This window comes from Camponotus floridanus, unplaced genomic scaffold (assembly GCF_003227725.1).
Source record: "Camponotus floridanus strain SB8 unplaced genomic scaffold, Cflo_v7.5 scaffold73, whole genome shotgun sequence".
Lineage (NCBI taxonomy): Eukaryota > Metazoa > Arthropoda > Insecta > Hymenoptera > Formicidae > Camponotus > Camponotus floridanus.
In genome coordinates, this window is record NW_020229842.1 from 1,006,962 (window position 1) to 1,033,559 (window position 26,598).

At 28.5% G+C, this 26,598-nt stretch overlaps 2 protein-coding genes and 1 long non-coding RNA gene across 3 annotated transcripts in view; 2 read left to right on the forward strand and 1 right to left on the reverse strand.

Annotated features, from left to right (window-relative positions):
- The window catches only part of LOC105255597 (peripheral plasma membrane protein CASK), a 181,828-nt gene extending 160,846 nt beyond the window's left edge, over positions 1-20,982 (reverse strand). Inside the window, exons 1-6 of the mRNA XM_025413957.1 lie at positions 20,842-20,982; positions 20,574-20,659; positions 20,191-20,388; positions 18,628-19,769; positions 2,914-3,026; positions 189-294 (exon numbers count right to left, since the gene is read on the reverse strand). Of these exons, the coding sequence (XP_025269742.1) occupies positions 189-294; positions 2,914-3,026; positions 18,628-18,686 (278 nt within the window). The 5' untranslated portion in view covers positions 18,687-19,769; positions 20,191-20,388; positions 20,574-20,659; positions 20,842-20,982. The remainder of the gene's footprint in view (positions 1-188; positions 295-2,913; positions 3,027-18,627; positions 19,770-20,190; positions 20,389-20,573; positions 20,660-20,841) is intronic.
- On the forward strand, positions 10,236-12,048 carry LOC105255598. The gene is made up of 3 exons (XM_011264975.3): positions 10,236-10,360; positions 10,462-10,945; positions 11,283-12,048. Exons 1-3 carry the CDS (start codon positions 10,276-10,278, stop codon positions 11,947-11,949), a joined length of 1,236 nt encoding a protein of 411 aa, XP_011263277.1. The 5' UTR covers positions 10,236-10,275; the 3' UTR covers positions 11,950-12,048.
- On the forward strand, positions 14,691-16,280 carry LOC109610329. Its single transcript, XR_002192757.1, has 3 exons — positions 14,691-14,881; positions 15,549-15,664; positions 16,144-16,280. It is a non-coding gene; the product is annotated as an uncharacterized LOC109610329 (long non-coding RNA).
- Positions 20,983-26,598: the final 5,616 nt, after the last annotated feature.

Below are 26,598 nucleotides of genomic sequence, written 5' to 3' on the forward strand. Positions count from 1 at the left end.
ATAATCTGTTACTATTTTTATAGCTTTAATTTTTAAGTCTGTAAAATTGCTTTATATTTCGACTTAAATAAAGTAAGTAGATAAATGTTAAATAGATATGTGTATATAAATGTTTGTTATTTATTTATATTAAATTAAAATACTCTCGCGAAATGGTAAAATTGTGTAAAATATATTTGTATACTTACTATTCAAATACCATGTATAACATGCCCTCGGAACTATAGGTTTCCAGCAGTTCTACAATATGTGGATGTTTCAGCATATGGCATATTGTAGCTTCTCGTTTCAAATCTAAAACATGTAAAATATGGATGTAGTCTAGTAGATTTTCACATAAAAATCACTGCATGAATTGTAATCGCTGAATAATCGTTAGTAAAATCCTATTCTTTATACGAATTATTTTAAACTATAATTATTATAAACTGTAATTATTTTAAATTGTAATTATTTTAAATTTTAATTTTACTTCGATAGATTTTTATACATAAAAATCAAGAAATTTTCTAAATATATTAAAAAGTTTAAGATTAAAAATTTTACAGCAAAGAATTTTTAAATGATGAAAAAAGTATTCAATAATAAAATGCTAAAAAACATATAAAAAGTTATTAACACACATATGAAATAATTACGAGACAAATATAATTTATTTACAGAGTAAATATCACATGTAATATATCTCAAATTTCATTATTATATTATATTATTTATCAAGTAAAAAATATTTTACATTTAAATATTGTTAAAAAGAAAAGAAAGGATTATTTTAAATATATTTCAGTTAAACGAAACTGTTATCTAGATTCAAATATCACATCTCGATCGAATATAAAAACTTCGTTTCCCAGATTCATTTTTATTAGAGTCAATAAACTGCAACAGAATCTACAATAAACTGCAATAGAATCTGCAGTCTTAGGTAAAGTCTACGAAAGTCTGCTGCAATAACGGAAATGCTTGTATTTTTCAACTTTATATTAAATCAAAATATTATAGAAAAGAACTGATCGCAATAATTTTAAACAAAGATTTATAACATTTAACTTTTATCACATTTATATCATAGCTTCTCGCAATACTAAACAATGTTAACACAATTGTATTCTTGTAAAATTTTATATATTTTTATGAAAGTAAATACTGTTCATATCTTCTTCAGTCAATTAATAATCACCATCGATAAAATTTCAATAGAAATTTTCAATATATAAAACGATCGAACTTGACTCCCTAACTTTTATTCATACATTTTTTGATTAAATAAAAATGTAATTATTTAAGACTATTTAATAATATTAAGAATGTTAACTTTTTTAATAGAACTCACAGAATTATGTACTATTTCATATAACTTAAATCATTGTGCCATATTAAAATCTCGTTGATATAAATTTTATTAAAAATTAAAAAATATAAATTTTGCTTTTTATTTGCAATTCAATTAGATAACATGCTTTAATTTTTGATTAAAGGATTTAATATTTGTCTTTACAATAATTAAATAACATGTTAATAATACTAACTGTATATAATGTATATAATGTAAATTTTTATAAATATGATAAAATTAAAAGTGCATAAGCGCATATTGAAAATGTGCAGAAAAAATTTATAATATTCGGCATCTTTTTTTAAGCGAAATAAATGTTTCGCCTTATATATGATTATATTTCACAAAAGGAGCAAAATATTAAACATTGTTCACATATTTCCCTGTTAACAGATAGTTCACAGATATTTCGATATAGAATTCGTATATAATCCTAAAAATTTCTATATGATATCTCAGGAAAATTTACTTCCTTATTAATACTCTTTAATTATAAAAATATTTTCGATATGTATGTTAAAATTAATTTTTTCCTTTTGCTATTATTAGTAATATTAGACATTTAAAACTTAAATGAAAAATGTTCCAAAGTCAACTTTCTTTACTATCAAAATTTCAACTGTTATATTATAATTGCTCATGCATGCTAATGCATAATGTATATATGTATATGTGGTAAAAATTAAATATTGGTTTTATTTCCAGAAAAATGCGCTCGATTAAAAAAAAATCGATTTTGTAACAATAGTCCTCGTATATCGTCTGGATCTGTCAGTTGGTATGTTGGGTTAAATTCCCGAAAATGTGCAGGTTCACCCTTCCAATCGCACAATGGCTCTCGCATCGGTTCATGAGTCGAACCCACGTTTAGTCGATCGCACAGCATTGGGGAAACGCGTGTTGTCAGGTATGCGGATAAGGGAGTATAGATCTTGTTTCGAACATTCGGTGGAAATTAATGGTAGGGTATTTGCAAGGAAATGGCAGAAACTGTTTCTTATTCCGATAAACTTGTGGATGCGTAAAGTAGTCCACAAGATAAAATTACATTTCTTTTACAAATTTCTTTTATATTGATTGAGTAATAAAGAATTGAAAGAGTTTTTCAAAATTAAGTCAACATATCTCTCTGTTTAATGAAACAATCAAAAACTAAAATCGAAAACCAAAAACGAAAATTATAAAATATATATGAAAACGCTAAAAACATAATATTAAAAATATTTCATACTTATTCAATAAATTCTTCAAGAAAATTATAAAAAATATAATCCAATAAATGTAATTAATAAATTGTGAAGAATATGCATCACAAAATGTTCTTCAAAATAAAAAAAAAGATATATATTTAATCTAATTTTATCATCTTAAAGTTCCAGAGAGATTTGATCAAAATAAAACGTATATAATCAACTATGTGTGTCTTTGAGACTTCACATTATGTCGGATATAAAAAAATATGTGTCTTTTACGTTGTTTCTATATGTTTGAAACTCAAAATCGGAGAAAGACAACTTCAGCTATTTCCTTTGGCGTTGGTATGTTTCCCTTGTGTACCATTCACTATTCATACTCACCTGCAGTGCTGAGCCCAGGGCTAGAAGTGAACTTTGCCACATCGACGATTTTTACAGCGAAAATCTGCCCGGTATGACGATGAATGCACTTCCGAACGACGCTGAATGGTCCCCTGCAACAATGCGGACGAAACGTCAACACTAATAATTACTCGAATACGAATTACGCGTATTGTTAGGACTCGTAAATCGAATAAAAGAAATCAAATTAATAAGCGCAGGTAATTAAATATAATATTTAGTACTACAAAACAGAGAAATAGAAGAAATTTTATATATTGAGAAGACAATTTTTTAAAATTCCTTTTGTATATAAATATTTACCGTATAAAAACGATTGTCTCAGAAACTTATTTTCTTGTATAATTTATATTTTAATAATTATCTATTCTTTTTTTAGCAAATTTATTTATAAGATTTAGCTCCAATGTATACTAAATATAAAATATGAAGTTTATATATTATTTATTTTAATACATTAACAAATAAAATCCTTGAAGTTTATAAAGATGTTATAAAATGTTGAAGTTCCGGGGGGCGGGATATTAAAGGATTAATATCTTGAGATTTCTTTGACATCACTTTATAGACCAAGGTCACGTCCTTCCGGTGACCTAACGCCATTTTTAAATGTCGCGTGCGCTGTGACTCTCCATTTTTCCTACGCATGCATGTACTAATTTTGATGTACTACCTTTGCATCCATACTATGCATCTAGATGAAAATTTTACAGGAGTTTTTACATTAAATATAAGAAAATATAGAAAAAGAAAATGTCAATATAGGTCATAGTTCGTTGAAGAAACTAGAAATTTCTTCAATTAAAAATTAAAAACGAAAAAAATAAAACATTAAAAAAAATAATATAAGTTTAAGGCAAACTAATGATTCAATATAAGAATATAATATTTTTAGTAGTAATTTTGATGAATATTTCTTGCTAAATATACAATACTTTTTATTTCAAAATATTTATTGCTCATTTATATATATAAAATGAACAATATTATGTGTAACAAAATAATTATTTCTGAAAAATATAAATAATATACTATATTACTAATCTAATATATTATTATATTTAAGCATGATGTTAGTTTCGCATCAGATTATTTTATTGTTCAAAAACTTTATATAAATAAAAATTGAAACACATAAACAGATGAATATTAAGAAAATAGCTAATCTTCGTCAATATTTTAAGACAAAATTGTTTATCAATTTATACTTTAAGAATAATAATTAAAGAAACAAAATACATGCGCGCGATAGCATTTATATTTGAAAAATTGTTAATTTTCACATACATATAGACAATTCAGTTTCTAAAGATATTCTATAGATATTGTATATTGCATATTTAATAGGCATAGAGAAAGGGAGCAATATCTGTCTACTAATCTCTCTGTTCTCTATACAAGATAGGTAATCTATGAACGAGCAGTCTCTGTGAATGTGTGTGATGTATAGGAACATGAGTAGGTCATACGATCAGATCTATACTTAGGGGTTAAACTCGATAACGGTCTCGATTATCCATCGAATGATAACCATGCACGCATTCATGGAATTCGTGAAAACCCACAATGTCGTGCGTATAGCATCTCGCGTAAACATCTGTTCCTGCGGTACGTATAATGACAATACATCATCATATCGAGAACACACTTTTACGTACAAATTATTATAAATATAAATATATTGTACAAAATCCCGCTTTTATCATATTTCTATAACACAAAAACATTTATGGTTTAAATTTATTTTTTGTTAGAAATTTCACTTTTTCTATTCTCTATATTATTTGTTTTCAACATTTACAAAGCTAATTTTATCCTCGATTCAATCGATATACGCGAACGGATATTTTCGAAGTATATAATAAAAAACAAATAAACTATTTAAAGATGGCCAAATATTTTGAATAATAAAATTTTAATAGGTTTTACCTTTATAATTTATTGAAAAAGAGACTGTCTTTGCGGTTTATATATATATATATATATATATATATATATATATATATATTAAACAACTAATAAATTAATTCTTTTTAAATTATTTTATTATTATTATTAAATTAAAATTAATTATTATTTATTATATTAAATTATTATTATTATTAACTTTTCTTCCAAAATTAATATTATTAAATATTTTTAATTGTCTATCTTTTTAATATTTCTAACTTTAATTCATAATAACAAACTGTAGTCATGACATATACTAACAGTCACATTTAATATTATTGTTATATATCATAATAATTACTCAACACAAACATTGTAATTAATTATTTTAAACTTTCTTAAATAATTATAATAAATTATTGAAATCATCTATTTATATTTAATAATTTTTTAAATGTGTGAAATAATGTGTTTAATGTAAAATATTTTTGTATACAAATATAATCTTAATCTAAAATGACATCAAATCTGAAAATAACATCAAAGAAAGTATTTATCAATATTCAATATGAAATTTAATAAATTATAAATTAGATATAATAATAATTAATTATATATATTGGATACATGTAACACATTATTTTGAATACATAATTAATAATGTCAATTGTAATGAGAATTTATTTTTGCTCTTGTATATTAATATTAATATTATTTTACGAAGATTATAGTCATGTAATTGTATTGTGCATTTATTGTGTGTGTGTGTGTGTTTATATTTCTCGATACAATCCTAAGTCATAAAATCAATGTAATCCTTTAAAGTGTGCCTATGTAAATCTTTTGCTGTAATACACAGATACACAGATACATACAAGTGGAATATCCGCAAACGCGCGCGTGTTACTATATACTACATCTATAACCTTCGTTTTTCGTTGTTAAAAGCTCTCTTACAAGACGGTTCTTGAGTGCTTTAAGATCTTCATAAAGCGATTGGCAGCGTAATCCGCCTTTTATGAGAAGTTATTGACATCTCGTCACTTTCCGGAAGAGGTCAAATACTATCGCGACCTACATTCAAACCACCGATTTTTCTCTTGTAAAAGAATATCCCTCTGAGATTTTTTTATTTTTTTAATGTGACATATGTTATATATAATTTTATCTATCTACTTTTTTTAATATCTTATGTATAATAAAAAAAATAAATGAAATTAACTTATTGAGTACTACAGTTTTATATCTTGTTAAGTATCATTTTATTTATATGTGACCTATGTAAATAGTATTTTTTTTTAAATGACGTATTAGTAAAGATAAGTCAGTAGTGAACAAGTTCTCACGATTGTCAAATGGCACTCTATTTAACCTTTTAGTCATTGTAAATTAGATCTCGAATCTATCATAATTGAACTTTGCCCTCCCTAATTGGTACAAGTTACATTGAAGGCATTTAGAGCGCTTTACAGATCCAAGTTGTCATACAGAATTTTGATTTTTAAAGCGGCAATTATTATAATTGTTTGAAATTTTAGATAGATGATAACATCACAGGCTTACAAACCATAATTAAATTAAACATGCTATTGACTGGATGCTGCATTCAAATTGTTGATTTATCATCTAATTTATTTAGTTTATTAACAATTAGAAAAAAATTGTTTTTTGTAGGATTAATAAAATATACCATCATGTTCATAAAATAAAGTATTAAGATAAAAATAATATTGTAATATACTAATATTTTTCCATTATTTTTCAAAAATAGATTTTGTTTCTAAAGATAAATATATATATATATATATATATATATATATATATGATTATAAATGTACGTACATATAAAAGAGAAGACACAAAAAATTGTATTATGTCTTAATATTTTATATATTAGTTAGATTGAATGTATAAATATTAGAATTGTAACGAATATTTATCCGAATACTTCGATATTCTGTCTGTCCAGAATATTTTATCTATTTTTACTACTTTCCGTATTCGAATACTGAATATATTTTTAAATGTCCAAATTGAAGGAAATATGTAGTAAATAGTAATAGCATGACTCCATGAAGGAAATAGTAACAGGATGACCTAATATTCGGTATGCCGAACATATAATACTATTGCAACTCTACAATTTTACTATTTCCTTCAATTTGGACATTTAAAAATATTCGATTCTCGGCTGAATAAATTGATATTCGATAATAAATATATTGCGAATAAAATTGCAGAATATCAAAAAATATTGCGGAATACCGAATAAATAGCCGAATATTCATTGTAATTCTAATAAATATCATAATTTTATGCGTTGCAATATATTTTGTAAATATAAATATAAATATAAACATATATAAGACTATTCTTACATATATATATATATATATATATATATATATATAATATTTTAATATGTTATATTTTATTTAGAAACAATCTGCAAATATTCTAATATCGATTTATTTATTTCCATTCAAAAGCTTTTACTCATTGTGTTTGATAAAGTTCAAATTTATCATAATTGGATGTCGGATATTCGCTTACGAATATAGTATTCAATGCGAGAATACATAATCATACGTTTGTTCGAAATTAACATTCCAGCTTCATTCATTTATGCGATACTGAAGCCACGTAGCATATATGTATACATTATGAAATATAGATTGCTCATTCTCTATCTTAACCATAAGCGGCACGTATACAGATTAAAAAAAAAGAAAGTTGTTCTCTCAATATGTCTTTAGCTTTAATTTTTACATAAAGAAAAAGTAAAAATAATCGCATTTATTATGTTTATAGATAAACGGACATTTCTCTGCGTTAATTCTTTGCGTATGGAAAAGGAAAGGAATAGAATTAAAAGTATTAAATGGAATTGTTAGTGGAAGCCAGAAATAAATAACATTCCTAATACATGGGTGTTTGTGAGATGTTCAAGTGTTCGTTTGACTTACTAAAATATCTTTTGTGTCGACGGTTCTCATCAAACTATTCAGTTTTACATCAAGAATAGTTTCTGCAGTTACTCTTATCGACACGTACAGATCATATATGCTATAACCGAAATGATGTTTAAGTGACAATTACTCGGTTCTATTTAAATCAAAACCACACCATTGCACTGATATTATATTGTTTTTTTTCTCTCTCTTTATGCATCGTCATTATAAATCATTCATTATTTGCAGTTAGACTTAAAGTTTGTTACTGAGACTTATTATTAATTTTTTATCAGATAATATTCATTAAATTTATGATAGTTCTCCTTAAAAGATAATTTTATCTTAAAATTATAGAAGATATTTAATTTAATACTATATTGATATATATGTTATAATAATATTTATATGCACTTATCATATTATGTATCTTACTATGTCGATAATACATGCGCGTGCGTGTTAGAATCAGAATACATTCAAATTAATCTAATTAGATATTCTCCTGTTTCGAACAATTTAATATGTCTCTGCATATAATAGCTGTAATCGCAAAACAGTAAAATTTACATATATAAGTTTGCATAAGACAACAACATTCACAAGCAAATTAATAACAATTTATAGCATCATGACAATTTTAGAATCAATCCAAAACAAAATGATCGTGACATCAAAAACAAAATGATCGTGACATTACATCTTTTCTATTAATGTCAGTCCCAAATAAAATCATTTATACTAATTTCTGATTGCAAGTAAATCTTCTTCTTACTTTTGAATTCATATAGATTAAGTTGGTATATATACATAATATCGCATGTTTACTACGGATAATAAATAAGTGTTAACGATCCGTATGATAAATAATCGAATTGACATGAAACAAAAGGCTTAGAACCGCTATTTATTACGCGGAGATATCACACAAATATACAGGGTGTTCTCAATTTAAACGTCAAAACTTCGAGAATATGTAAAGGACCGATAAAAGTTACCTAAGAAAAAAGTTCTTTCGAGATTTGCTCGTTTTTGCTCCATTTTGGAGAAAATCGCAAAAGAAGAAATAAAAAAGTTATCATTTTTTTCACTTATTTATTCATATTATCATCTATCTTAGTGAAGATATTGTTCAAAATATTGGGCTCTTGTAGCTTGCAAGCATTACATCAAGATCACTTAAGATTTACTCAGGATCTCAATACTAATTCATAACTAAGGAATAACTAAGAAATAACGGAGAAAGAACAAACAAACAAAAGAAATAAACATTCATTCCTTTGTTTGTTTACATTCTTTTCGTATGAGAAGGAGAAAGATAGCAAATATCACCAGAACAATGTCTAACTGCAATTAGAGCGGTCAGTGATAGATGTAATGCTTGCATTTCTAAAAGAGGCCAACATTTTGAACAGTATCTTCACTAAGATAAGATGGATGATAATATGAATAAATAAATGAAAAAAATGATAACTTTTTTTACTTCTTCTTTTGTGATTTTCTCTAAAATGGAGCAAAAACGCGCAAATCTCGAAAGGATCTTTTTTCTTAGTTTATCGATCCTCTACACGCTCCCAAAGTTTTGACGTTTAAATTGGGGACACTCTGTGTGTGTGTGTGTGTGTGTGTGTGTGTATAAAGTTAAAAATACATTTGATAAATCTGAAATATACGAAGTGTATCTTTTCTTATGTTAGTTAAAAAAATTCAATAAATCTATAAACAATCTTTAATAAAAACATGAAGACATTAACGAGGAAAAAAATAGCTTTACGTCTTTTAAAGTGTCGATAAAAATTTGTTTTAAAATATCATTAATGGGACATTTTATTCTTAAATTTTAAATAAATTTAATAAAATCTAAAATAAATTTAATAAAAATAGAATTTTTATATAGAAGTTATACATATAAGAATACAATGTCGAATGTAAAAGTTTTGAAAAAATAGCTTTATATGTATAATCAAATATTCACAAAGAAAAAAATCTCTCCCAAAAAATCAAAAAAATATTTTTCCTTATTTTTTCCGTTAAAACTATTTATAGTGAATTTCATATAGATTCATGCATATTTTGTATGCATTATGCAATATTACTTTTATGTACAGATCTAAATTCTTCAACAGATTCAGTCACTTCCGATAAGAGATATTGACTTATCTTTAATAATATGATGAACACATTTCATAGCAATGTTTGTCAATTAATATTTTGTAACAATAGTACTATATGTGCATTATTTCATTATCAGTTACATGTTACTTAAATGTGCATTAAATTGATGCATTATTTTTCACATGAATCGATCTGAAATATATGAGCAAATAATGAAGCTTATCTCTACATTTCAATATTCGTTTTCGTATAACGGATTTGTGTGTAGATAATGTTATCTCACGACAATTGATAATCAAATCAACATTTCATCGGAGATTATTGGATAGGTATATAACTGGTCGGCGAGTATAAAATCGATCAAAGAGAGGGAAACAGGTTTTAAATGTACGGTTGTTACTCGGATGCTAACATGTTGGCGGTCATTGCGCTTCTCGCATATAACTCTTTAGTGATAGCATATAACTCTGGTAAATCATTTGACTGTTTCACACATCACTGCGCAAGTCGTTCGCGCGAACATCAATTTACAGTAGTATGTTACAAATATTTATGATAACGATATTCTCAGGTGACGATTGTGGGATCTCTACAGGATATAACAATGGCGATCTTAACGAGCCTCAACCTTTGCTCTTGAAACGGGTCGCCAAAAATGCGACCATTTGGTATCCGGATGACGATAATGGAACCCTAAGTATACCAACAAACGACTTCATTTACTTGGCATGCCCAGGCAAAGACAATTACCTTAAAAACAGAAGTTGGGGTAATGAGGTCAAGGCAATTTGCGTACAGGATAAGGTGTTTGACGTAAATGAAGTTCGCCACAATTTCTCATCCTTAGTTTGCAAATTTCAACCCGAACATTATGCCAAGTACATGGATTCGCCACCTTGTCTTGACAGACACAGTCCTATCGAGATTGGTTTCAACGTAAGCGGCACTTTCATCCGCACTATTGAATTATGCCGCGATGACAAAACATACACGACATACTATACAAAGTTCAAGATGTCAAAAATGATCGGAAGCTATCAAAGGAACTATCCTAGGTAAGATCGGCTATCCTTCTGATAAACGAACGCTAATCGATTCTGAATATGATATTAATATCTCTATTATTAATATTTCATTAATCAGAAAATCATCCATTTCTTGTTATAATATTTAATATATATATTAATATATTAATGATGTTAAAACAATATCCTGATTAGAATTATATATTGTAACATACGATCGATATAACGTTCTCTTTTATCTTTTTTCTATAATTTTGATTATATGTATATTAAAATACAATTATTCTCTCTTTTTTAGAGAAAAATGTATATTATTCATAATATTATGAAAATAATGTTCATATTTGTTATTGATTGCATGTTTCAGACCGTTCTTTTCAGCGGGAAAATTTTATCCTGGGATAGATATAGATCATCTATACAAATTTGAAACCCAGTTAGACACACTCGGTAAAATTCTGAATTCGACCGAGTTAGCTCAAAAACGATTGAAAAAGTCGGTGCAATTCCTCTCCCGCGGTCATCTGGCCGCTAAAGCGGACTTCATTTACGGCACTTTGCAGCGGGCAACTTTTTGGTACTTAAATACTGCACCTCAGTGGCAGTCCTTTAACGGTGGTAATTGGAATTTACTGGAGGGCAGCATCAGACGCTTCGCTGCCAGCCGCCGTTTGGATCTCGACGTTTATACGGGGGTGCACGGTCAGATGACCATGGAGGACATTCATGGCAAACAGCAACCTGTACACCTGCATGCCGAGGGTGCAATCATGTCCGCACCCAAGTTCTATTGGAAAGTCATCTACGATCCATTGAGCAAGCAGGGTACGGCATTTGTAGGCCTCAACGATCCGTTCATCAAGTCGGTTACAGACGATGTATTTCTCTGTACGGATATCAGCGAGAAGATCAAGTGGCTAGATTGGAGACCTCGTAATATCGTGGCCGGCATCTCCTATGCCTGCAGCGTCGCTGACCTACGGAAGGCGGTGCTCGTGGTACCGGAGCTCGATGTGATTAGTATTCTAATGTGATACAAGTGAATCATACTTGATTCCGCCTAATCGTGTCTCTTAGAAGTACGAAAGAATAAAATTTATAATTGTGACAAATTGATTTTATTTTAAGTTGATATATGTTTAAAATATTTATTTAATCGAAAAATTAAAAAAATAACGAGAAATTAAAAAATAATGTAAATAAATAAAATTTGTCAATGTGAGAACGGACTGCAACATTGTAACACTATGGAATGTACATAGAATAGAATGATATAGGTCCAACATAAATCTTTATAAGTCGAAGTAACGACACCTTACGATACTGAACATACTAAGCACATACTTTATCTTCGATATGAGCGAGGTGTCGATAATAGGAAAAAAACATCATGTGTTTAAAATGCTGGATACAAACGCGTTAGTAATTTATTGTGGATAATATCGAAATGTATTGTCAATTTTTGAAATGAATATTGAGAGAAAATATTATGATTTATATTAATATTTATATGAGCAAAAGTGCACATGTCGATATCTTGTTATATAGATATTTAATTATACTTGATCATAAATATATTTAGATTCAGCATGATAAGAAATCAGATAAAATTTCCATAAAATAATACTGCACTGCAATGATCTATATGTCGATTGGCTAAATTCCAACGAGAATACGAAACGTCTTAAGAATAATAAATTATTAAAATGATATGTGCAGACATAAATTAGTAACTGTAGCAATTTCTTATCTAGATTTTATCATTGCTTTAGAAACATTATTCTCATATTGTATTAAAATATGAATCGCACCAATATATTAACATGTCACACATTACTAAAAACGCTGAAATTATATGCAAATTCAAGACAAGCTTTATCTCAGTAACATAAAACAAGCTTTATTTCGAAAAGTTAAAGATTTAAAGCGCTTATACCTATGACATAACTTTGCAAGAAAACTTGTTCAGACAAGAAATACTGCATTTTTACAGACCGAGAAACGAAATGAATGTATGTAGTGAATGTTGTAGACAAAAGAAAAAGTTTGACGAGAACTATTTTCTAAAAAAAGTCAGAATATCACTAAAATATAATATTTTGAATATATGTATGAGATATAGATGAGATGTTACATACGTGCGCTATAAATAATATATATATATATATATATATATATCACAGAGCAAAACTATTTCTAGAAGATCGTTTCATGTATTTATATATATATATATATATATATATATATATATATAATTAAAATATTAATTTATTAACATTACAATAAGTAATGATGCAATATAGATAATAAAAGAATATTTAATAAAGAATATATAATAAATAATAAATAATGATAAAAAAATGAAACTTGCGGAATTTGTAACTTTCTGTTTCTTAGAATGTTTTTAATAAATGACATATGAAATAACAAAAAATCATGATTTATGCTTATTATGCCTCAAAATAATTTTGCAATGATAATAAAAATGTTACAATTTAACTACAATTTCTATAATTCAATATTTTTATAGTAAAAAAAAGAAATACAAATATTTTATAAAATTTAATTCGGAGTGCATCATATGGCCAATGATTTATATTACGATAAATGTTATTACACACTAAAAGATAGAACGCAATTTTCCAACTAAATGTAATTTAAATATTAATTTAAAAATAAAATATCAAATATGTCTTGCAAATTAATTAATAAATTGTATTTTCTCATTTGTTTAAAATATTATAAAAACGGCCTTTGCCTTTCTTCTTTCACATTTGTCCAAGTATCTTCTAAAATATAACGCCATAATTCTTTTTAATGTATGATTGAAATATCAATTGCCATTTTTATTAATTAAAATTTTTCATTTATTTAATTTTTGCACACATCTGATATTTGTCTTAATGTCATTATTTGCATATAAAACAATATATCGTGCGATAGCAAGCCAAAAATAACTTTGTTATTCGAAAAAAATTCAAAGTCAACTAATGCAATTAAATTCAAAGATAATTTCACCATTAAAAATTTATCTTTTTTTATAAGAATATTTTATATGCACAGCGGACATGTATACAAGATCTACTAATTTTGTAATCAAAATTGTAATCAATATTTATTTAATTTAATTCTTGCACATGATTGACCTATTTGTCTTAATATCATTATTTGCATATGATACAATATATCGTGCTTGTATAATTAAATTCAAGGACAATTCCACTAATAAGAATTTATCTCTTTTTTTATAAGAATATACCCAGCGGACGTGTATATAAGATCTACCAATTTTGTAATTAAAATTTTTCATTTATTTAATTTAATTTTTGCACACACCTGATGTTTGTCTTAATGCCATTATTTTATTATTTGCATATGATACAATATATCGTGCTTGTGTAATTAAATTCAAGGACAATTCCATCAATAAGAATTTATCTTTTTTTTATAAGAATATTTATACCCAGCGGACATGTATATAAGATGTATCAATTTTGTAATTAAAATTTTTCATTTATTTAATTTTTGCGCACTTGATATTTATTTTAATGCCATTATTTAGATATGAAATAATATATCGTGCGATAGCAAGCCAAAAATAAATCCGACATATAAAGTCGGCTCATGTAATTAAATTCAAGGACAATTCTGTCAATAAGAATTTATCTTTTTTTCTAAGAATATATATACACAGCGGACATGTGTGTGTGTGTGTGTGTGTGTGTGTGTGTGTGTGTGTGTGTGTGTGTGTGTGTGTGTGTATGTATATAAGATCCACTAACCGAGGATTTGTACGAGAGAAATGAAAAGTAGGACGAGAATCGTAAAAACAGAGCGTGCCATCTTGTATCTCGCCTTGTACGTGTCTACATCGAGATTTAAAACTGTCTGAATGTTCTGAGGATTTCTCGGTGCTTTCGCTCTTCAGCAAGATGGCAACGACATAAAAGGATCGAAAAGTCTTATGTATGTGTTCAATAATTCCTTTTCTATATCCACAACTTTCAAGATATACAGTTGATTTTTACTTATTAATTGTTTATACTGTTTCTATAGAAATATATGTAATATTAATATTTTTAACTCTATATTTTTATATTCATATGCATCTACCATTGCGCACGCGCATGTGTATTTTTATTTATTTTTAATTATTTCTCTCTCTCAGTTTCACAAATAATACAATATTATCGATAATATAATTCAAAAATTCAATCACGCATGAATTTATATTAGTTGTTATATTTTTCATGAACATTGTCTTTTACGAATTAACAAAAAAAAGATATTAAATATTTACTTAATTTTGAAATGTATTATAAGATACTGACTGTATGGCAAGAGATTGATCATTTTTAAAGAAAATGATAAATTACAGAAAATGGTACATTACTGTAGTTACAGTAAAATAAATTAAATAAAAATAAAAATAATTAAGTTAAAGTAAATTAAGAGAAATTGAAAGTAAGAATTAAAATTAAAGGTAAAAAGTAAAGTAAATTAAAATTAAAAGCAAAATAAAAAAACGGAAAATATCGCTGTTATATATCTGCGCTTTAGGATATCTTAAATATGAGGCATGAAACATAACATTCAATTGAAAGGAAGACTTTCAAAGAACCGTTTCTTACAGCATTTAAGTTCAATTGACATAGAAAAGAGCGTCAACTGTGCAACTTTAATTAACTGTAACGAACGAAGAAAGCACTTCTCGATAACGCTATACAGAGATTAATTGATGTAATCCATGTAGGTATATATGTGTGATGATTTTCAAACTGTCCCCATTGAAATTTTGCACTAGTCATGCGAAAAAATGTTTCTACTTATACATAATAAAACTTTCTCTGGAAATAATAACAGCGAGAAATTGATTTTTACATATAATCAGAAAATTACAAATTTTTTCGTTAAAAAAACAATTTTACATATTAATCATAATCTTAAAAAAATTTCCCCTAGGAAAAAAATGTTAAAATTTATTTTATATATTCTTCTAATTAATTTCTTCACGAGTATAATTTAATTTGTGAGTTTACCAATTTCGATCATGAAAGTCGCGATATTAATATTGTTTTATCAAAATTCTTAATCAAATTTGTAATATTCAAATTAAATTTAGGCAAATACTGAGTGATTGAATAAGCATGCCTTAAAAAATGGTCTCTATTGCAAGAATATCACGAATAGTATATTAGTATAGTGTATATTACTTATTTTCCTTCTAGATACGAGAAAATCTATTACTATACAAGGACAGAACTTAAAATAGAACATATCATTAACGTTAAGATAATGTAAATTTATATGTCATACTGATAAGTTTGAGATGATAACGTCTAATAATATGTTAATGATAGTACTAAAAAATATTACAAGATTTTAATTTTGTATATAAATATGTCTGTTTAAAAAAATTACATGTATATTTTAATAATAATTAACATGTCTATTTAAAAAAAAATTAATGAATATTTTAATAACAATTGTGGCACACACGTATCCAATAGCACAGAACATTGCAGCAATATTACGATGTTGCTGCAATATTCTACGCTGTATGAAATATGAATAATTAAAATTTATTAAATAATTATACATAAAATTATTTATAATAAAATTAAAATTTCTAAAATAATTATAAATATTTCTTTCATAATTTTTTTAATATATGAAGTAACATTTAAAATTAAATATAATTTTTTAAAAAATATTAGCACTCAATTTCTATATGTACACACACGCTATATAGCTTGTTATATAACATACTTGTTTAATGTCTAGAAAGAAAATAGATTAATTAAAGTTATCTAATATAAATCCAAAAAATGTATGGTATTTAAATGAAGAGAGTGCAAGACAATAAACTACTGTATACTGTTTATAGAAACACGATAATTGCAAGTTATAAATAGTTTAGACTGAGAATAAATAAGTCATAAGTTGATGATCATCAAATAGCTACGCCTTTGTTATACGTATTTTAGTCACAGTTGGTGACGTGTATTATTTTGGTATGAAGGTTAGCCAATTGAATGATAAATCAAGTATTGGCTTCCGATACAAACGAAATTGCGTTTCTGTGACAGCAATCTCTGCTTTTCAAACTATAGTCTTTCTGTAGATTAAATAAACCGTTTCAATAGAATCGATCATTACTAATATAGGTACCCAAAACTATTAAAAGTTTCGAATTATAATTAAATCGTCGTGTAAATTTCTAATTTTTTATCGTTGAAAAATACATCTTCATGGATTAGCTTTATCGATAGATAATTATTGTGATCCTATAAATAATTAATTCTTGTATTATTGTTTTAATATTATTTTAAGTGTAGTAAATTTGTAATATTATTTTTTTAATATATTTCAACCAAATATGAAATAATGTATATATTTATATATATTTCATTGAACATTTAAGATTTTTGTAAATAAATGTTAAAGAAAGTTTTTTCACTTGTGTTTTAAAATTGTGGCTATATATATAAATTCTAATATCTATTCTTTGGGGCACTTTATAGATCAATACGGATACAACCTCTTTATAAATTTATCTTTAAGGCCCTTTATGTGTTAGATTTCTGAACAGATACGATGTAGAGATTTATAAATATCCAACGACTCTCATATTAAAAAAACTTATAATTCTTCAGAATTTTTTCTTCGAGCTTTAGATAAATTGATATTTAGTTTAATTATTATATTTTTCAAGTATTTACGTTTCTCATTCTGCTTTTATAGAAATACATATTTTAATGTTTTTATTTTTCTTTCCGAGTTGTGCAATAATCTTGTTTCCTGGGCGAATTGGAAAAAGCTTGGACACGTAAGAGCCTAAATAAATGGTTTATTGACAGGTAAACCTGATAGACGAATGAGTTGTTGCCAATATGCCAATTAAACCGTTTATTTCGAAAGAGATGTAACTTAATCGAACCTTATTGAAATAAGTGCATTATCAATTTTGTGCATTATTATCTTACTTAATTTATGTAATATATTTTAAAATTTAGCTGTTTTTTTTCATAACAAACAAATCAAATTCAAATTTGAGAGACAAAACAGCATATAAAGAGCAATAAAAAATATATCATTTTTTGACGTATTATTTAACAAAACAATAACATACCAATGTTTCAAATGTACTGTCAATTCAAATGTACTGTCAAATCAATTACAATTGATTCATTAACAGCTAACAAACAGGGTAGGGTATTGCACATACAAATTTAACTGTACAGTAGTATAGTGTAGAAGAAAAAAGAGAAACGATACAATTTTATTTGCCTTGCAAGCAAATTGGGTGGCGGGTCGAGTTGCTAGAGAGAATTCGACGAAGGTGGAAGCAGACAGGAACTTGCACATGCGACGTCCGACTCGTTTTCCTCACTCGACTAGCATCTCTTTCCCCTACTCTAGCATCGTTACTCACTCGTTCTGTATCACACCGAGCTATATACGAGCCCTCTGTGCACGTATAGGCATTATCCCTCTATTCAACGAGGTCCACATACGCGCAGACGCGCGCGCAACGCATGCACACACTGACGCATACGATCAACACACTCAAGTACCTCCGCCCACCGTCGTTCATCCAATCGCATCACGCTTTCTCTCTCGCGCAGTACATCCTTACATCTCTCTCTATCTATCTAGAGCGTCGCGCTCTCTTCTCTCTCTCTCTCTCTCTCTCGGATTCTCGTACTCACTTGCCGATAATCTCGCAGAGCTCGTAAACATCGTCGAAGAGAACCTCGTCGTCCGCCATAGTGACGACGAGGAAGAGGTCGAAGAAGTCGACCGAGCTAGGAACCTGTCAGAAGACGCGTTGCAGTTACGCAAATGCGTGATAATTCGCAACGCGTGCGAGAACGCGCCTCTCTCTGTCGGAGCCTCCCGGCCGATGATGTCGTCGTCGTCGTTGTCGTCGTCGTCGTCGTCGTTATCGTTATCGTTGTATTCGTATTGTGTCGCGCGAAATACGCGCGGCGTGAGCGCAGCCACGTATCGAGGATTCACGGCCGCATCGCTGGTCGGCCCGTCCCTCTCTCTTTATCTCGTGCGCTCGCCGTCGTCGGTCTCTCGCCTTTACGCACACGTCACGCACATATATGCACGCACACACAGTCGTGGATAATGCACCCGTGTGTCAGCACACCAACCGACCGTCGTCGCACTGACACTCCGTTGGCGGACCACGAGCCCACACCGTACCACTATAGGGTGCGATCGTGAATCGTACGTGCGGCGCAGCTCTGTGCGAGGCGACACCGCCTCGTCGCCTCGTCGTTCAAGGCACGCTGAATCCGCTCGTTCGCTCGCTCGCCGGCGAAAATCAGCGTGCGCGGAAAAACAGACGGCGTATGATATTATGTCAGGCTCTCGTGGAGGTGTAGGCCCCGTCGCGACCTGTCTCAAAAGTACGGCGAGAAACCGGATCGTTGGGCCGGTGTATCCTCGCCGAGGTGCCGCGAGCACGTTACCAATCGTATGGACGCACGATACGGCTGAGAGACACGGCCGACAGACAACGACAGACAATACCGATGGCACTGCACACGTTACCCCGTCTGTCAAAAGCCGGAGCAGTGGATTCGCTCGCTCCGAAGCAAGACTGGTTGCATAAAACGCGGCGGGCGGCTGCGCCAGCCATTCTCCTCCGACGCCCCCTCTGCGGCCGCGCCGTGGATGGAGGGGCGGGCGTGGCGCCTGCCTTTACACGCAACCTTTTGCGCTTAAACGTGTCCTTTACTTCCTTCATTGCCCGCTCGCCGAGTATGCGTAACGCGCCCTTCGTCTGGGGAGAATACTCGTGAAACCCTCTGCGCGACCGAGGCACCCGTCGTCTTCTCTAAAAAAACACGATCGGTAAATTCTTTGCGATACCAAGCGAGACGGAATTGGTATTCTTTCCATGTTCTTATTAAAACGATGAAAACTTCCTTCATTTGTAATAAAAGTTATCAAATAAATGACATAAATTCCATCAGAAATAATTGAATATTTCTGTAAATATAAATTATATGTATCTATATGAATATTATAATTAGAAATATTTGTAAATATCAAGCATCTCCCAGCTACCAATGTAGGAGAATATATGATAAATAAAATGAATAAGCTGTATATGTACAAAAACACATTAATATCATGTTAAATTTCAATTCAATTGTAAAGAGAGTGTCTTTAATGTACAATTAATGCGTTGTTACTAAAATCTATAAATAAAAAAAGTCTTAAATTTAAAAATTGTTAAAGAAATGTCTGTTTACCACTATTATAAATGAAAGAGCCCATCGAAGATATCTTCAATTTCTCCCTTTCGGCCGAATACCGATAATGCACAAATTATACGACTGTGACGCCATCGGTGATAAATAGCATGTTTACCGAGAGCCGTAAATTCCGCTTCTCTCTCCAGATATTTTAAATGTTTATGATTGTATCCTCGTAAAACAATTATATTTTCTCTATAAATGTAATTAAAAAACATGTACATGTACATATTTATGATAAATATATTAAAAGAGAAAAAATACGTTTAATTTCTTCTTCAAGCTACATTGAAAACATATTGGCATTAAATGTACAAAAATGATTACATTACAAAAAAAGAAAGAAAAACTTAAATATTAAAATATTAATTTAAACTCACCCAGATTTTTGCCATTGCTTAATGTATGGATTTTTTGTCCGATCTGCTACTAATTTATTATAAAGTGCCAGTATACTACGTGTTATCTATAAATAAATATTTTAAGTACTAAAGCTGAATTACAATTCATTATTTTATATCACTAATTTTATAATATGTTTATATTTTGAGATCAATAATACATTATAAATACTTGAAAATTATATTCATGCTTAATATTATAAAAGATTAAAATATATCTTAACTTTTTTATTAACTTATTTCTTACCATACTTGCAGCTACTCCTTGTGCCATAATAATATCAGTATTAAGTACTGAATAAAAAACAAATTCATCAGGAGCAGCTTGAATATCATCCCTAAGTCTGTACTTCCTATCTCTTCTATTATATATTATATGCCATTTATTACTTAATTTCAATGTATTTCTAAAATTGTATAGAATATGATATACATATTAAACAATTTATATATTATTTAACATATATATTATATATCCAACTTGTGTATATGTGTATGTCATTCTATATGTTTATATCTCTATGTACATTACACTACATAAAAAAATATATAATATAAATAAAATATATTATATATAAATATTACAGAATATAAGAAATATTATACAAATATTATACAATTAGCATATAATTTGAAAAAATAATCAAGATAAAATATCGTACCAAATTACCTGCTTACTGATTTATATAAAATACAAAAATTATGTTTATTACAATAATATTTTTTGCTACTCTTATTTTGATTCTTCATTGTCTTGATTTCATTGAATTATTTTCATTGAATTATTTTAACTTTTTGCTGTGACCAAATATTTATATAAATGTAAACAATATATAATTGCTACATATATATTTTTTTTTCATATACAATTATTTATATCAGAAATTATTGATTCATACCGTCAAAATTATATTAATTAATATAATCTTTTATATTAATAAAAATAATGTAATCTTTTTTTATTTTTTTATAATTGTATATATAATTTTATTTTTAAATTTCTTAAATTTGTTAGTAAAATCTTACATAACCTAAGCAAAAAATTATTTTTCATATATTATGATTTATATTATTACACTATTTATCTTAATTCTTAATAAAACATATAATATTTACATACTTCTGATAATAAATGCTGCTATTTTCTAATTTCATCATAGAAGTTCCTGGTACAAATAATAAGTCAATTTTGAACATACATTGGGTGGAATCTTTCTAACCAACTGCAGTCAACTTTATAGTTCATTTGCACTCAACATTTTATATAACACATGTTAAATTGTACAGAAATTTAAGGAAAAAATGTATGTCTTTACTTTAGCAACATTTAATCACATCGACATTTTATTATTGACATTAGATAAGAGGTGTCCAAGAAACCACAACGTACGAAAGAGTGTTAGGTGCAATGGGTGCAACCAGAGAAGACTCGCGAGAGGGGTCACGCTGCCCTTTTTCAGGGAACACTTTTTCCCCGCCAAAAAGTGGCGCTAGCTGGATCCATTTTTCCGGCGGTACTACGTGGCCGGATCCACTTTTCGCTGCCACGATAAAACGACCGTTTGGTTCATGTCCGTGCTAGATCCATAATTGTGGATCTCAAAAGTACGAACAGAGAGAAGACTGAGAGGTGTCATGGCCCGCTTTTAGGTGATCCCTGAAAGCGATACGCCCTCTGTTAATCTAAAAAACGTGGACATGAACTACAAAGCCAAAGTCCACGAAAGTTCTCAGAGGGTAACATATATGTGCACAATTTCTGATTCTGTTCCGTGCTATGTAAAAAATGCCTGTAGTACACGAAATGCCATCAGTGCTGTATAGCAAAACGCATATGTATATAAATATAAATAAATTTTTAATTTTAATTTTTTAAATAAATTTTGTGGTCCTCTCTCTCTCCCTCTCTCTCTCTCTCTCTCTCTCTCTCTCTACACATACACAAATAAACACACACACATATAATATATATATATATATATATATATATATATATATGTGTATATATAGTATGACGCTACAGCTTTATTCTGAAATATTTGCGTTATGTTTAGAAATATATATATATATATATATATATATATATATATATTCAATTTAAAACATTACATGAAATACACGCGTTGGAATTACATATATATATATTCTATGTGTACATAAATACAGATATATTATCTCTTTTCGAAAGATATGTTAACATTGAAAAATTTAAATATAATATATATTTAATTAATTCATATCTATTTATATCTATTTATGTATCACAAAGTAAGAAGTTAAAATTTGACTTCAATCCCGAAAAATACTGTGATCTTCCAATGTAATGTTCAAAGATAAAATAAATATTTTTCTATATATTCAATGTCATATTTATATATTTTTATTTACAAAAAAACAAAATGTCTGTTGTGGAATAAAAACCTTTTTAACCGTATTTCTATAAATCTTTTTAATTAGCAGTAAAATGATCTTTGATATTTATCAATCATTTTTTTTAATTATTTAGAAATGTAATTATTAATACATATATAGAATTTGTTAAAGTAATCACTGATTCTGCTGAAGCTTTTATAATTAAGATTCGAAAAATATAGATGTAAAATATTTTAAATATCTCTTCCTTTATATAAAATATAAAGAATTTATATGTTCTATTCTAATATAGTCAACATTATTTATATACTTTTATTATAATTTTCTTACCAGCATAATATTTTTATGCTTAATATTTTATATAATATAATGTACTAAATTATAAAATTTAATATAATTACAAAATAGTATTATTATTAATAAATAGATTGCACACTGTCTTTTAGTTTCTAATTATTTTCAATCATTATCCATTTCTATCCAATATATTCTCTTCTTCGAGTTCTTGGATTATTATGGTTTATTGTATTCTTTTGTGTTAAAATTATAAAAATTATCATCATTTGTCATGCTTATTCCTTCCTATGGAGTCCATCGAAATACTTTCTATGGACATTTGTTCTCAGGTATAGATATTCAAATCACTGTAGTTGCCTTTTTCTCGATTATTGTCCCTTTTTCTTTCATTTTATTTAAAAATATTAATATAATTAATATAACAAATATTTATATAATTTTGGTATTTCTCTTAGTCTGACACTTCCCATTCGACTTGTCCGGCATAGATGACTCTAACAACTACGATTGGTATTCATAACTCACTTTTATATTTAAGATCATACTTAAAATTATCTTAAATAAAAGAAAAATCTATACGAATATCGGTGTATGTTACCGCCGCCATAGCTCTCATTAAAATACTCAAACCTCCTCAGCCGGCAAATGCCTTCCTTAAAATGGAGATATCATCGAGAAGGCAAAATTTTTCATTTTCTTTCAATACAGAATTTAATACAAAAAGTTAATGTAAAATATAATATTATATAATTTAAAATTGAATACAAAATAAATTAACAATCCTTTTTTTTTTACGTGGGGAAAAAAAACTCTCTTAGAAAATACTCAAAAAATATTGATCCCTTAAAAATTCTTAATATTAATAATATAATTATTGAAATATTTATTAATTTGTTTTCCCTAATATTATTTAAACCTACATTTCCTGATTCCTTAAAAAGATACATAATATAAAATCAGCTAAATTAATCACATAATAGCACTAACAATCCTCTACTTTTTGAAAGGAAAATTGAAAGAAAAAAAACCTAATGATGACCTAATAGCATGGCATAATAGAAAGGAATACCTAATGATGACCTAATAGCATGACATAATAGAAAGGAATTGGAAAGGAAAAAAACCTAATGATCACCTAATAGCCCTAACAATCCTATTTCTCGATTAAGTGAAATTATTCGAGGAAAGCCTATCTCTAATCACGTATATTTTAATTACGTGCCCTAATTACATTCTCTAACCGCATGCCCTAACCGCGTGAATAAATCTCCGACATTACGTACTATTGTACGTAAAGCTTTTCTTCAGGCCAATTGAACTTACTTTTCGTTGATTCTGGCCACTTTCTCGCTCGATCTCTAATCAGAGATCGAAAAAGGAGATAAACATTCCTTCTTTTGCCGATTAATTACCGGCAAATGAGCGTAAATATTTCACGCTCATCGTAACGATCGCTCGATTTTATGATCGTTTCTTAAATATTTGAATATAACTTTATTTTAACTCAAATAAAGCCAAATTACTACAAATTTCTATATACTATATTTTCTAATAAAATATAAAATTCATGTATGTGTATAACTTTTATGATATTACAAATTATTTAATTAATTAATCGTTTGGCTTTATTTTAAGTTAAAGTAAAATTTAAAAACAATATCTGCAAACAAATTCTACAATGGATGAGCTATGATATAAGAAATTAGAATAAAATAAGTGCGCGTTATAAGAATAAAGTAGTATCAAAAATTGATAAAATTGTTAAAATTATTAATGCGTGCTCTTGATTTAATAAATTAGTCAAGTCTTTACAAAAAAAATTTTCTTTTCTTGATTCTCTTTTTTAAATTAATACTTTAATATATTTTCGCAATAGATGCAAAGCATTTCGAAAGAATTTATTAAAAGTTATTTAATTTAATCTATCCTAGCTCATCCATTTTAAGGCAACGGACTTACTCTACAATTCACAATCTACAATCTACAATCTACAATCTACAATCTACAAACTACAATCTACAATCTATACGAATCCGTTACCTTAAAGTTAAATAAAAGTTTTTCTCACTCACCGGCACTGATGCGCAACAGCGGAGTTGTTGTTATCGAAGCTAGTTGTCTGTAACATACAAATATAAAATTCATTTATATTAATGCTCACAAAATGCAATCAATATTTCAAAAAATTTTTATCGCGCGGAATTTTATATCCGATGTGTAAAATGATAAGCAGAGATAAACACGTGTGGAAAATTTTTATAAAATTTTACAACTGTTTTTTAAGAAAGTTTTTTAAAAAGTTTTATATAACTTTTATAAAAATCTTTCTCTCTAATTTTCTCTTTAATTCATTTAAATAATAAGATCGAATTATTATGCGTACGATTTATAACAATTGATATACAAATAATAAATATTCACCATCAGGTTGCTCCGCCGATGCAAGATGCCTCTCCCAGGCCTCCTCCTCCTCTCATGTTGTTGACGCGCGATACTTTCAACGGCACTCCCGCACTCACGAGCGATATTTTTATATCGCTATTTTCGTTATTTTACGCGCGATACTAAACGGCACTCCCGCACTACTTCGGTATTCGGATTAAAAATTTGGTCGCGCGATGTATATATTTAATATATATATACTTTCAACAGCACTCCCGGTTTCGGTACGAGCGAAAATCTCATTTCATTTACGAGACTTAACTTTGAGCCAACAGGTCGGGAGTGCAACGATACAACGAGCAAAGATTAGGCCCGAACCGGAAAGAAGACGAAACGATTGAGGAATAGAGGAAAATAAAGTTCACCAGCTCTTTTTCGCGCATAATTATCCTATCTCGTATCGAACCTGGACCCGCTAAGCATTATTTCAGGTGCTTCGCCCGGAACACGAAGTTTCCCGCAATGCAGGATATGGCTACACCTGGCTGGTAGACGGCAAAAGAAGAGGATACCCACATTTTTTAAATGCTAACATTCAGCAATTTAAAAAATGGGGAGGCAACCCCTTTTACCGAGCGAAAATCATGCTTAGGGGAATCCACTCGACTCCTCGACAGGGTTAACACACGCAGTGCGTGTGGCTGTAGGGTAGACGAGCAAAGAGAAGGGACCCATTGACGACCATTCCGAGCAATCGATCGAGTTCTAACTAATTCGGGCCGAATCATTTGACGAAGTACGAAGCATGAAGCCCGAGTGTACGTTGCATAACAACGTGTGCAAACTCGAAACATCCCAGTTAGTTGGCATCGGAAGTAGAGACTCGTGACAATAAATGAAATTGGGATTTTATATGAAAAAGTCCAAAATTTCCGCGAAAACGCGACGACGC